The following is a 13,966-nucleotide window of genomic DNA, read 5'->3' as shown; positions in this document are numbered from 1 at the left end:
TTCAGCGGCCTCAGCCTGCGACTGGTTCTCATCATTCTGACAATAAAACTCAAGGAGTTGAAACAAAGCAACGTTTCATGAAAAAAGAGGGGGGCTCAGAGATTTCCGCTGGTCTGCGTTGAATTGCCCCCCCCTCCTCTTCGATCTAAGAGCCAAAGAGGAGCAGAGTGGTGATTTTAGGAGAGCTTTGGAAAAGCTTCGGAGGCTTAATTCCTCTCTGTCACCCTGGGGCTGAAGGACGGAGGGACCAAAGGGCTTGAAATGGTTCAAAGATGAATGAGCGACTGTGCTTTCAGTTCCCAGAGGTTTGCTTTTGTTGTGTCAGGATTTTATTGCAGCAGTTTGCTGCTTTTTCACAAAGCTTAAATATGAAGACGAGATCACAACACAGAGCGATGACTGTGCCACGTACAACCCCCGATTCCAAAAAAAGTTGTGACGCTGTGTAAAACTTAAATAAAAACACAATGTGATCATTTTCAGACAAACTGTTTCCTGGCAGCAGTTTTACAAAGTGTTCCTGAGCACATGCAGCAACATCCTTTATCCAATCATGTCTTCACAAAGTGGTGAACCCTGCTCCATCCTCGCTTGTGAGCGACTGAGCCAATCATGATACTATCAACCTGTTTACATGTGGAATGATCCAAACAGGTGTTTTTGGAGCGTTCCACATCTTTCCCAGTCTTTTGTTGCTCCTGTCCAAACTTGTTTGAAACATGATGCTGCATCAATTTCAGAATGAGCAGATATTTATAAAAATCAATGAAGCTGATGAGGTCAAACATTAAACATATTGTCTTTGTACTGTTTTCTATTGAGTATTTGTCTAAAAGGATTAACAAGTTACACAGCGTTCCAGCTTTTTTGGACTCAGGAGTTGTAGGATGTGAGTTCAGTTCAGATCACTCTGAACCGATTAGGAAACAACACCTAGTTGCGTTTAGGCACTTGCTGTTGCTGTTGTGTGGGCATAAGGAGCAGGCAGGAATATAAGAAATATCAATCAGTGAACTTGCTGCACAACATTCACGTCCATTTGATTCCGGAGAACAAACAAATCTGAGATATTCTGTATTAAAAGGGCGTATTCATTGTGTACTGAGGAAAGATGGGCAGTGCATGCTTTAATCAACAAGGCAGGAAGATCAGTAACTCTAGTGAATATATATATTTACAGACAAATCTGTACAATTTTTTACATTTGGCTACTGGTAGATGCACTAAAAAAGAGTCACTGTCGTTAGAAAATACACCAGGGCTGACTGTCCGCTCACATGTCACCGCCTGTGGAGACCTGCGATAACCTGGGGCCAGAGTCGATCTCGAAGCGATAGTGATAGCCCTCCCACACCTCCCTGCAGGCGTCGCGCATGTCGTAGATCCGCTTCTTGATGCCCTTGCGGTTGAGATATAGTACAAAAAGAAAGATGAGGCCTATGAAGCCCAGGACGATACCCAAGAAGACGTAGGAGGTCTGCAAAGCGAGGTCAGCCCCAGTGTTCCTCTGGTGGCACCCCAGAGTCAACGAGCCCACAGCGAGCATTGACGTGTTCCTCATGCTGGCCGGGAAGGCGCACATGAGGTCCTCAGCGTCTCTGACGCGCCCCTGTGATCTGTTGAGCCACAGAGCAAAAGGTTCGATTCCACATTTGCACGTGAACGGGTTTTCCCCCAGCAGAAGAGCGGCGCCGGGCAGGGAGTCCAGCTCTCGCAGGCCCTCCTCGGGCACCATTTTGATGGCATTGAGGGTCAGGTCGAGCTCCTCCAGATGCTCCAAACCCGAGAAGGTGGAGTTGTGGATGGCCACCAGGGAGTTGTTGGAAAGCTGGAGCCGCCGCAGGCTGGTCAGGTGGGAGAAGATGCGTGAGGGTAAATATATGAGGCTGTTGTCAGAGAGGTCCAGCCCCCTCAGGTTCCCCAGGGAGCTCCAGCGGAGAGACGTGGCCAAGTCCGTCACCGACGAGTGGTTGTAGAGGGCCCGGCTCAGGTTGAGCTCCCGCAGAGACTGGTTCTGCACGGTGAAGGCCTCTGGGTGAATGACCGCCAGCTGGTTGTTGCTCATATCCAGAGAGCGAAGGCTGCGGAGTCCGGCAAAGGTGTGCGATTCCACCTCCGAAATTCTGGATTTGAGAAGATCCATGAGAAATCATCCTCACGTTTAAATCACACAGAAGAGCAAGAAAGTGGTAAAAAGAACTGATGTTTCTACACATTAAGACAGGATTGATGTATTTTGGGTCAAAACTAAAATAAATTTGAATGTAGCTTCCATTTGAATTCACATTGATAGACCTTCAGTGGCCCTGTTATAACCTAAATCATGAAATCTGCTCAGCTGCCATATTTCAGGAACAATAAGGAGCAAGTGATGAAGAAAAATGAGACAAACTGTTCCTCAAACTATATTACAGGAATAAAATGTTTGGTTTGAATTAAAACACGAGGAGTCTTACCTGTTGTTGCTCAGAGACAGGTTGGTCACGTTATCCAGCCCTTTAAAAGACTCCGGACCGATTCGACTGATTTGGTTCCCCGTTATGAACAGATTCCTGGTGTATCCGGGGATCTCAGTCGGGATACTCCGCAGGTCTCTGGAGACGCACTTCACGGTGTGAGCCGCCTCCGAGCACTCGCAGCGCGGAGGGCACGACGCGTAAAGGGAGCCGAGCAGCGCGCAGAAAATGACGCGCCGCGCCAGATCCCGCATGTTGCCCAGAAAAGTGTGCGGCGAGCGGGGACGACGAAGAAACGCGCAGAAAACTGGATCGGCGAAACGATCAGCTCCTGCTGCACATCCTTCCCCTCTGTCGTCCCGGCTGGGAATGCGCTTCAACTTTGCATCTCCGCAGAAAGTGTGGCCCGGAGGCAGGGTCTCATTTCCATGAGAACAAAACCGGGGGTCGTGCTGATCAGAGGGGGTGTTTGATCCTCAGCCGTGGCGAAGCGGGGCGTCGCTTCTTCTGCAACAATGAAGTTAAAAGGACCATCGCCTTGTGTCATGATCTGCGGGGAGGGGCTTCTCTCCCGCCTGCACCCGGACCGGATCCTCCAGATCTTCCTCTCAGGCTCGAGGAGAAACCACTGGCAGGGGACGCGGATGAGGAGGGATGGTGGTTCAGCTCTCGGCTCTCTCTATATCTTCATGGTCGTCACGCGCGGGGCTGCTGGCCCATGTTAGTCCCTGCACCTCAGCGCACAACTGGATGTGGAAATCTGAACTTTGATCACTGTATCGCAGATCAAATAATAAGCAAAATCAGTTTTCTGTAATGAAAGTCCCATCGCGGCTGTTTAGTATTTGTGTCTGTGTGAAAATGTCTCATCAGTAATGACTGTCTTATGATTATTATTACTCCATTCTTGGATTATAGAGGAGCTTTTTATGACAAATGCTACTAACCGCATTGATTTTGTCTTAACTTCACTTCTACTAGTTGCTGAATGTGATGTCCCGGGTCATTCCCACCTACCCAGGTGGTATGGTAAACGCGGGGGAGGGGTGGTCGGGGGGCGAGACTGCAAAGCCTTTGATCCCCCTTTTTTTGAATGCCACGATGCTCTGCGGGATAATGGCCATTGAGTGGGACTTCTAGCCACTTGATGGCAGAGTATCACAGCTGTGACGGCTTCTCCCTGAATGTTTATTCTGACAGATTCTGATGATTATTACAGGAATCACTTGTGAGAGTATTTATAGAAACCTGAGGGGGGGGGGGGGGCTTGGCCTTTCATGGCTCAGAGAGCCTTGAAATCCTAACATCATCCCTCCTGCTGACAGCCTTGATGAAACTCAGTCACCATAATTCAATGACGGACTTCCAAGTTAGAAAAACTCCCACAAATTTCTACAATAATAGACATCTTTATTGGTATTATAGCTGTAAGTCATAAACACATTCAGAGTTCACACAGTCACTTGCAGGAGTCTTAAAATTTCCCGTGGGCTACATTATCTGCAGCATAAAGGATATTCTGGGGATTAGAGAAACAAAAGAGGGTTTTGAAACTGCAGACTGGTATACGTATATATTGATAGTGGCACTAATAATAGCATCCCAACTGTCTTTTATCAACGGACTGAATCGCGAGGACCACAGGTCTCCACATTCCTGGACCTGGCTCTTGGATACAGCAAGGCACCGCAGCAGGCAGCATCTAAAACCATTCAAATGATCTCCACTGAATATTGCATTCTTGCACATGCACTCCAATAAAGGCTTGGTGGAGCATTTGTCTTCACAATTTCTGCCTCTCTTCCTAAAACACACATATATATTTGTATGTCAGAAGCAGTAATAATGACAATGTTTTGAGTTTCAACCACTGTTCTCAAAGGGCCATTCATTCATTGCCTTCCACAGCTCACAATGTAATGAATGAGCTGTTTCACTGAAGCAAACAAGTTGGATATTCAGTGACAGTTTCTCTCCCATTTTCCAACATTTAGCGCAATTACAGAGACCCAAAGGGACTTCCACTTTCCTGCTTGTTTCTATAAGTATTTTCCATAGCCACATTAACGCAAGTTTGGAAAGAGGTGCAAAGTTTCACTGCAGTTCAGGCATAATGAGCATGTTTGAAGATTTTTTTTTTTAAAACACAAGCTACTTTTAGTGACATTACAGTGAATGCATGGCTACCAGTCTGCTCGCTTGAAGCCAAAGTTCAAAATCTTAATTTACAACAAAAGGTGGTCACCTTTTCACACTAGTTACTAGTGACATGGCTTTAAAAAAAGCAAAAGTGTCACAGTAAAAAGGTTTAAAATATTGCCCGAACAGCATCCACTGTTCAAACTGAGGGCAGATTTCTATCTGCTTCCTTGTTTTAAAGCCTTGAGAAAAGGACTCTGCAGCTCTAATCTACAAAGTCTGTAGCTACACACGGTACGGCACAGGCTACTGAGTCAAATCAACATTAACTTAAGCAGGCCTGTTACAATCTAATTTATTATTTATTCTTGCTAAGGGTTACTAGCAGTCACATAAAAAGATTAAGAGGAAGATATGCAGTAATAAGTATAGAAATCAATCACTAGGCAGTTGGCTGCAATGAAATGCAGCTGATTATTAATCACGAAGCCACAGTATGAGTCAAACATGAGCTTCCCAAACACTCGTATTCTTGCATGCATGCTATACACATATGCTGGCATGCAATCACATGCTCTCTCTCCAACTGCCGTGTGCATGACTCGCACACACACGATCGCACACTCGTTCAGGCACAAGTCTGCTTGGTTGCCGAGCAGAGATGATATGCAGAAGTGGAGTAAAGAGAACAAAAACTGAACTGTAAATTATTCAGAGGCTAAATCTGTAGAAGGAGCGATCAAGTTTGCAAAGTATATAAGAGCACCTGGTGTAGAGTATAATGTGTTCAAATATTTACAGGCAACATGGGTGAAATACACACAAGAGGCCACAGAATATCTGTTTTCAACAGAAGCCCAATCAGGAGAGCAAAGTCTAGAAAACTGGCACTGCGTTAGCCCTAATGTTAAACCCTCCAAACAGAAAATAAAACTGATTTTAATTCATAGGCTCACACTTAAATGACATCTACTTTGGATTATTGCAGGATGTTGGCCGGCATATATCAAAGCGGTGACATTTCACAATGACCTTCGAATCTGATCTGCAGAGGTGGAAAACAGCAGGAGTGACGCTGGCCAGGCGCTGTGGGGAGAGTGGGGGTGTTCAGCAGGGCTTGGCGAGTGTGAAAAACCTGAGGATCCTGGCTACCTGCTGCTTCTGGCAGCACCGCGGACAAAGAGAGGGCTCAACACTTTTTTTCTGTTTGACTGCAAACAATGAGGGGATTTGAATTTACTCGCGACAGCCATGGCAACGGATTTCGAGTGCCAACCATCATGTGGATTTAACGATTTTCAAAGCACATCAAAAATAACTACACAACTGAAAATATAATATATAAGGGATCTGTGAGAGAGGTCATTTTTAGGCACTGACTCGCATTTCTTCCCATAAAGTCAAGATTTGTAATGAAAAACTAAACATCTCTCAGACCAGGCTTTTGATTCAACGACTTTGGAGTCAACACGGGGCTGTTCCGCTAAAGAACAGCATATTTAAGGACACAGTTTAAGTTGGTCTCCCATTCTCCTACATTTGGCACAAGTATAGAAAACCAAAAGGAGCTTTACTGTTCTGTTGGTATTTTCCACAGCCACATTCATTGAGGTTGCTACAATCGTTGCACTGATGACGTGTAGTTAAAGGTATGAAAACATTTATCGTAAACCTATGAAAGTAGTACCATGAGGTGATACGTGTAATGCATGTAAAACATATCTTTGAGAAAATATCTCTTTTTAGAAGATGCAGACTTTTTGATATCCTACAGAGTTTGAATACAAGTAAGAAAATGCACAAAAATATGCTCTGGCGTATCTAGGTTTAAGTAGCAGTACTGTAGAAGAGCTACATTAGATCAAGCATGAAATGCAATAAATTCCCTAGAAAGGCATCTAATTGATTTAACATGTTTGTTCTCTCCAGTATAAAAATGACTTTCTGGAAGCACGGAAACATGGGATTACACTCCCAATCCATTACAATGTAAGGTCATCAAAATCTGAAAGCAAGGCATGGATGTGCTTTCCTCAGAGAATCCAACAATGTACATACCTCTACTATTAATACAGCTACTCAACTTCTACACTTCGCAGGTGCCAATGGCTTAAACCTGCTGCTAGGCTTTCAATAATCATAATCCATTAAGTGTGTCTGTGTGGTCCTGGTAGTTGTGGTGGTGGGGGAGTGTTCAGTCACTTCTCTCAAAGCAAATGACTGAATATAAATGAATTTACATCTCTGGGCATTCCAGCTTCACCACTGGACTATTGCCAGTAACAGGCCGCCTGCTTTCCACAAACCAGGCATGTGTTGGTGTACATGTGTTGGACCTTCCCGTTCCACAATCTCCGCTTGGAGGAGGAAAGTCTTTATCTCCTCGGTTACTTTTGCTCGACACCGTGCGATGCACCCCTTGTTGTCTAAATGGTCAACCTCTCATCCGACCTGCAGGGGTTCCACTGTGTCCTCAACCTGCCTCCCAGGTCACCGCAGGTTGAGGGTCAGGGCCACCGTGAGTATGATGCCCATCAGCATCAGGAAAGGCAGCCAGGTCTTCAGAAAGCCTGCACAGCTGCATCAGAGAGAGAGGAGAGACAGAAAAATGAAGGTGAGCAGAAGAGCATGGAGGTGGTGATGTGCATTTTTGTAGGACCCCCCCCCCCCGTCACAGTCCTGATAATTTCCTGCTGAAGACAGGCCACAAATCATCAACAGCCTTGCACTTCCTGCAACCATAACAACAATCATTTCATATAAACAGTGAGCACTTTATGCTTGCATTAAATGTGTCACATATCCAGATTATATGTAGATATGATTTAACCTGATTCCACTAACACATGTATGAACATGTGGAGAGATCCACTTGAGATCTTGAGCAGCTTCTTCTTCCTTCTTACACACTTCTCTCATTTGCATGGGTGCAAAAAAACAAACAAAAAAGATGTGAGTCAGGCACAAAGATGTCAATGGTATTGACTTCTGATTACTTTTTGAAGTGGGGGGAAGACCTACATGTGTACCAACAAACTTTTGATTTCATTTGTGTAAGACTATGACCGTTGTTATCCAGGCGAGAGACGCACATGACTATACAGCTGGGAAGAGTGTCATGGTGACAATTTGGTACCTAGCAACAGGTTCAGGACACAGCACCTTATCCCCCATAGTTATTTGAATGTTTGCGATTGCATTTACACTTACATTCAATAAGGTCACAATGCACCAAGACCACCACCAGACGCAGACTGAACCTGAACATCTACTGTCACATATTATATGTGCAACTTATTTAATCACAAAGCTTGTAATTAATTAGATGATTTTTTTTCAGTTGCTTGACAGCCGTATTATTGACTGTCCCTGACAGTCTGTAAAAACTTCCTCTTGACTTCTTGTTGAATCTGTGCAGCTGATTTCATGACAGCTCTTTAGCATTTAACAGAGTTTGGGTGTTTCTTTTCCCAAGTGAATGAAACTGACTGCTGCCTTGATGCTGATATAGTCACCATTGCACACAAAGTGGCTACGGAAGGGAATGACTACAGTGACTTGAACTGTGTTGTAGAATCAACTTCTTACTTTCCAACAATCAGCAGAAATCTACTGGGATGTGCAGTCCACTGCTGTAACACCAGCATGAAAAGGCCTTCTGGAGGAATGTCCTACATACACTCCTAATACATCCCTAGAATCAGGGCTCTCTCTCTCCTGTCCTGAGACACAACAGGTTCAAGGCATACCAGTGAAATCATGTCCGACCCTCTGGGATCCCAGTGAGAGACCTCATTCACAAGCTTCAGCCCTACTTCTCGCAGTGGCTTAGAGGACAGCAACTGTAGATTATAGGGTAGGCACTAGTTTGGCGCTCTAAGGGAAGTAAAATCCTGGTATTTTTGGACAGAAGAAATTGGCAATTTTCTGTGCTGATGCCAAATTATTTCAAACCATTACAAAAAATACATATTGTCCAGGATAACTGTACTGCTAGTATTAATTGTACTTGCCTAAAGGCAGTGAAAGTCTCACCTTCCTACTTATCTAAATACCACTGTAGCTGCAGCAGCTTATGCCTGCAGTAGCCAAATTTTGCTGCTTAACATTTTTGTTCGAATTGCTGTTGTAGTTTTGTTATTGAAATACATCAGATCTAACATACAACCTACAGCATACTGTATATAGCAATGAATCAATTTTGTCTTGAAAATACAGGGTGAATAATGTGGTTATCCTCGTTCCTGACAGTTAGCAGTGGAACCATGTTCATTGTGTTGGCTCTACTGCAGCACAGTGGATCTGAAATCAAATAATGACTACAAGTTTGAAGTGCTGACTCTTGGCATTAATTTGATGGTGTTGATTTGATGAGCAGGCACTTCCCTGGCGATGCTCTGCCAGGGCTGTGTAGCAGATATCTTCTCTTCTGGCTTGTTTCAGGGGCTTGAGTTTGTGAACCACCTGTTCAGTTGGACTAAGATCAGGTGACTGAGATGGCCAGTCGAGAACATTTCCTATTGCACTGTCCAAAAATTGGAAGATTGTTCCTATGCCGTTTATCTACTATGGGCGTGAACACCCTCCAACACCCTTTAGCACTTTAACCTCGTAGTTATCGTTCACCATTTAATTTAAAATCCACTGGGCTAGATTAGAGCCACGACAATAAAAGACATATCAGCAGTGTCCTAATATTTTCTGCCTCAGCTGTAGATTTCCTGTGACTGTGCAGCATTCAGACTGGCTAGTGATCGTGTTTATTTATGAAAAAGCATGATTCCCTTTTATGATTTAGTGGAGGATTTGTGCTGTGAGTCAGTCACGTATTTTCATGTCAAATGCAGCATTAGGACTCAGACACTTCTAAAGATCAACGTGCAGAATTAAAGCTATTATCTATTATGTTTTTAAATTAACGTTAGTGTAATCTTTAACATCTGTGTAGTGGATTTTCCAAAAACAAACCCACACAACAACCGTTGCATTTGTTTCTGTGGCTTTTTACATTCTGCTCCTAACAAATGGTGACTGGCTTGTGGGGTCACGCCTGTTTTGGCTGACAATGCCAACCGACTCTATTAAAAACAGACTTGATGTGATTTGCAGCATATTTATGTTTTCACACACTGAGATCAACAGTACAAGTCGAGTGGAATTCCAACAACTCAACCATCTTTGCTGTAGTTGGAGCATTCATTTTGTTTTGTGGACCATATACCAGTCTAACCCCAGCAAGCAGTACTCCCACAGAGTGGACATGTTACCCCGTCTTACCTGACATGTTTTCCATGGATCAGAGCAAGGAGGCAGAGGTTGACCATGTTCCATGAGGTGCTGTTTTCATACCGCATCAGATTCAGAGCCATGGCAACATGTGAGTGACAGTTGTCACAACAGAGGTTGTGCTTTGGAGAAAACAAAGAGTACAAATCACGACTGGTGTCTTCACATTTGTAAAGCCCATAAAAAGACATGTCCACGAGACCACTTATATACCATCCTGTGCTTGTACTCCTCTGAAGCATCGTGTACCGCTGTGTCCCAGGCGTTGGAGCCACTGGCGTACACTTTGCTAACGTCAAGCATCCAGTACCTTCAAAGAGAAAAACAAACGGGACTGTTGAGTAAGTTTGGCTCTCACTACTTCTCTGTAGCAATATGTTCACCGTAAAATCTGTGCAACTGCATAATCACAACACTCGGAAACAATATTTTTATTTACTCACTTTGTTGGTCTTCCAAAAGCCATGTTGTCTTCCTGTAAAACCAGAGGAATGTTCAGTGCCATTTACCATTTCCAAACAGATTCAGTTATCATTTGTGTCATCCTGTTTCTTTAATTCCCCTGGGCTCTTTGTATGTTTTTTTTTTTACCACACTAATACTAAATGCAATTGTAGCACCATCAGTCGGTCCAAACCTGTGCAGCTAATTATTTGGCAGTAAAAACAGAAAACCAAATCAGCCGTTTGAAAGATTTACTAACTCAAAAACAAACTGTGTCTCATGATGTGATCAACAGTCACATGTGCACTGACACATTTTCGGGCTCTTTGGAAACCAAAATATGTAATTTAGATGGTTTAGATGGTGGAATTTAGGAAATGTGCCTCATATCCTGTTTGTCTGTATTTACCATCAACTTTGTTTGTGTGCAAAGGCCAAATGAGTCCAAGTTAAATGTGTGAAGCTACATGTGGCAGCACCACTATCTGGATGATCTGGTTCTTTCTCCTCCAGAACGAGGCAGCTTTGAAAACAGTTTACTGAATTTGAGCGCCTTATGTCCTGCTACAAATTCTTCTTCAGCAGGGGGGTTAGGGTTATGTGCTGAGAACAAAATAATTATGACAATCCAATATGTTTGAAAGAGCTGACTTGGGAATCTTCACAACACTGTGTGTAAAATCATTTTCTTTGAGTGCAAAATATGAGAAATTGTTAAATATTTTGGCATTGGTGGTTTGCCTGAAAGTGGCTCTATAAAGCACCACTAAATCACATTTGGTTCCAACACGTGGGATCTTGTGTGACGCTGTAGTTGTATGTTACTGCTGTCAAATTAGACACACTTCAAAAGTATGTGCAACAGCTGTATTACACATTGCTGTTGATTGAAAACTTCACAACAGACAACCGCACTGCATGGAAAAAAGCAGGCCCTCATTCATGTGAACAGGATGACTGCTTTGATACAGCAGGGGTGCCAATGCAGGGGGCTCCAGCAAAACAACACAAGATCGCGTGGCAAAGCAGAACCTGGCTCAACTTCTGCCACAACACAGCATGACATCATCCGTCAAGCTGCTGTGCTGGCCAATCAAATCCATGCAGGGACACCTTTCTGGTAAATTACTCTGTAACATGAACACAGTATTTCTACTAAAAAAGATACAAAGATTGCTGCCATTGTAACTGTCAAGAGAGTAAAATCCTTCTTCATAGACCCCGGCGCAGTGTTTTAGTGTCTGTTAAGCTTTAGATCTCATGGATCTATTACTCAAACTGGACTGAATGCACAGTTTGTTCATTATTATGGTTAGATTACACTGGTTACAAGTGACAAACAAACATAACTAAAGATGTAACAAGAAAAACTACTCCTCTTTCCAGCCAGGCCTTGACGAAGACCCAGTGTGGGTTGAAACTGGTCAGCATTTTCCTTTTGTGATAGATTTTTTACTTTGACAAGCCCTAACTAATCAAGGCTTTTTACCTACATCCTTGGCTCGCTGCTTAGCGTGCATGAAGTACGCCTGTGACTCCCCTTTTTCTAAGACTGAGGCTGTGTACTTAGCCATATTCTGCCAAGGAACGTATGCATTCGAAACACAGTGAAAATAAGTCCATTATTCAGCAGGAGTGGTTTCATAAGTTTCATTTGACATTTGTAAACTCTTGTTTTGCTGTCCAACAGAGTTACTATAGGATCCATTGTGAAGGACTTGAACTGCCATCCTCTGTGAGGAGAGCAAGTTTTAACTTTTCAGTCTTTCAAACTGAAGGGGTAGTATATAATAGTAACTATAACTAAAGGTCAACACTTTCTTCTCATAGTCATCGCCTTACTTGACATGCATTGTGCTGGTGTAGAGCCACTGTGCTGTACTTACAGCACTTTCACATACAGGCTGTGATATCCCCTTAAAAAAAAAACCTTACAGGACCACAGCCATTACTCACCGAGACAAAGTAAGGTCCAGCAAAGTCCCGGATGACTCCAGTGGAAGTGCAGATTCCCATGTGGCCAATGAACGGAAGCAGCCATCTGAACAAAACAAAAACATGCAATGTGGACATCACAACATAAAAGTAATAGACAGACTGACACATGACCAAACAGCAGTGGATGTAACTTCTTTTGACCAGGTCCATACAGGACAGGCAGAGGAGGCCAGTGTGACAGATATATATAAATGTAGGGCTCTCATTAAAATAATTGTAAAGGTGTGGTGATATTACATGTGTAACATAAGTGTGATGTAGTTAAGAGGGAATAATAAATTATCATCTGGTTCTGAAACTCAACCTGCCAGTTTCAAGTGCAATGGAAAATAATAAACAGCAGGAGCAATAGTAGCATAGGTTGTGGTTGTATTTGCTCAGCCTTCACCACACACGTTACTTTTCACAACAGCATGATTTCGATACTTAATGAGTTTGACACAAAGTGAATTGAATAATTGACATAGTATTTTGCCGTTATTGTCACGACATAGTAACTTTCGACCTCAACAAAAAAAAGCTGACTTTAAGTATACTGAGCTGTAGACTTTAACTTTTCAATCTAACGTTTATTAACCGTTTTGCATTGTTTTGTTTACCGTTTAGTTGGTGTTAGGTGGCTTTCTAATTTTTGCCTCATTATATGTCCACCAAAGTTACTTTCTATTAAAAATTATACTCAAAAATTCATAATCGTGACTCTTACTAACAGCGAGCCATACTAATACAACAGAGTTATGAAAGGTAACTAATCAGCAACAGGATGGTACTGTACGTCTGCTAGCTAGCTAAGCTAATAACGTAGCGCTGTCACTTCGTCTCATATCCCCAGGTTTTGGCCAACAGCAGACTTGCACTGTGGACGGCGGTAACTCACGATAACACGGGGATAGGTGTCCACACAATGCAGTAAGGGTAACGACTGGTCTCTGGGTTTATTTTCTCAGACGCTATGTGGTAATTCTTCATGGTGTCTTTATCAACAACATCCGCCATCACCAGCTGTGGAAAATGAACTTCATTTGTCCCACTCTCGGCTGCGTCAAGTCAGCCAAATACACGGAAGAATACCGGAAATGTAGTGACTTTAGCTTCAAAATAACATTGAATATGTTCTCGTTTTGGTCATAGATATGGCTAAGTAAAGGGATACGCGTCGTCATAAAAATATGATTGCATTTTCTGTCTTAATTTAATATCTCTTGGAAGTTATGGCAGAAAAATAGTGACTGACGTATTAAATAAGCAGCAATACAATGGTATTTTACGGTAGATTTTATTTTGAAAGGTACAATCGAAAGCTCTTTCTCGTACGGAAGCGAGCTTGATACTGATGTCTGTGTTGGGGCAGCAGTAGCAGCTTCCGGGGTCTGTGCGAGCCAACGGGAATATTAGATCGGTCCGGTAAAACTTTAGTTAAACAAGAGAGTTTTTTTCTTAAAACCCTCGGACCTTAGCGCAAAAACATATTTCACTCTTGAGTCCGGTCAGTTGACATTTAATTTAAATATCTTTACCAAAGCACCAAAGCCATGTAGTAATGTGGTAACATTAGTCAAAAACCATTCAAATGTTAAACAAAGCTGTTTGGTTTAGCCGTTCAGTCCCATGTAAAAAAGAGTTGTTGGCACAATATTAATGTA

General features: G+C 43.1%; 2 protein-coding genes across 2 annotated transcripts; both read right to left on the bottom strand.

Moving 5' to 3' along the window:
• Positions 1-718: 718 nt before the first annotated feature.
• Positions 719-2,947, bottom strand: tpbga (trophoblast glycoprotein a). The gene is made up of 2 exons (XM_041955846.1): positions 2,457-2,947; positions 719-2,123 (listed from the first exon to the last, which is right to left on the bottom strand). Exons 1-2 carry the CDS (start codon positions 2,708-2,710, stop codon positions 1,274-1,276), a joined length of 1,104 nt encoding a protein of 367 aa, XP_041811780.1. The 5' UTR covers positions 2,711-2,947; the 3' UTR covers positions 719-1,273.
• A 1,587-nt stretch (positions 2,948-4,534) lies between these two features.
• Positions 4,535-13,345, bottom strand: tmem222b (transmembrane protein 222b). Its single transcript, XM_041956067.1, has 6 exons — positions 13,201-13,345; positions 12,282-12,366; positions 10,325-10,356; positions 10,095-10,191; positions 9,873-10,003; positions 4,535-7,173 (listed from the first exon to the last, which is right to left on the bottom strand). The coding sequence occupies exons 1-6, from the start codon at positions 13,317-13,319 to the stop codon at positions 7,086-7,088; spliced, it is 552 nt and encodes a 183-aa protein (XP_041812001.1). The 5' UTR covers positions 13,320-13,345; the 3' UTR covers positions 4,535-7,085.
• Positions 13,346-13,966: the final 621 nt, after the last annotated feature.

Source organism: Chelmon rostratus, chromosome 16 (genome assembly GCF_017976325.1).
Source record: "Chelmon rostratus isolate fCheRos1 chromosome 16, fCheRos1.pri, whole genome shotgun sequence".
In the NCBI taxonomy this organism is placed as follows: Eukaryota; Metazoa; Chordata; class Actinopteri; order Chaetodontiformes; family Chaetodontidae; genus Chelmon; species Chelmon rostratus.
This window is presented reverse-complemented; position numbering and strand designations above follow the sequence as displayed.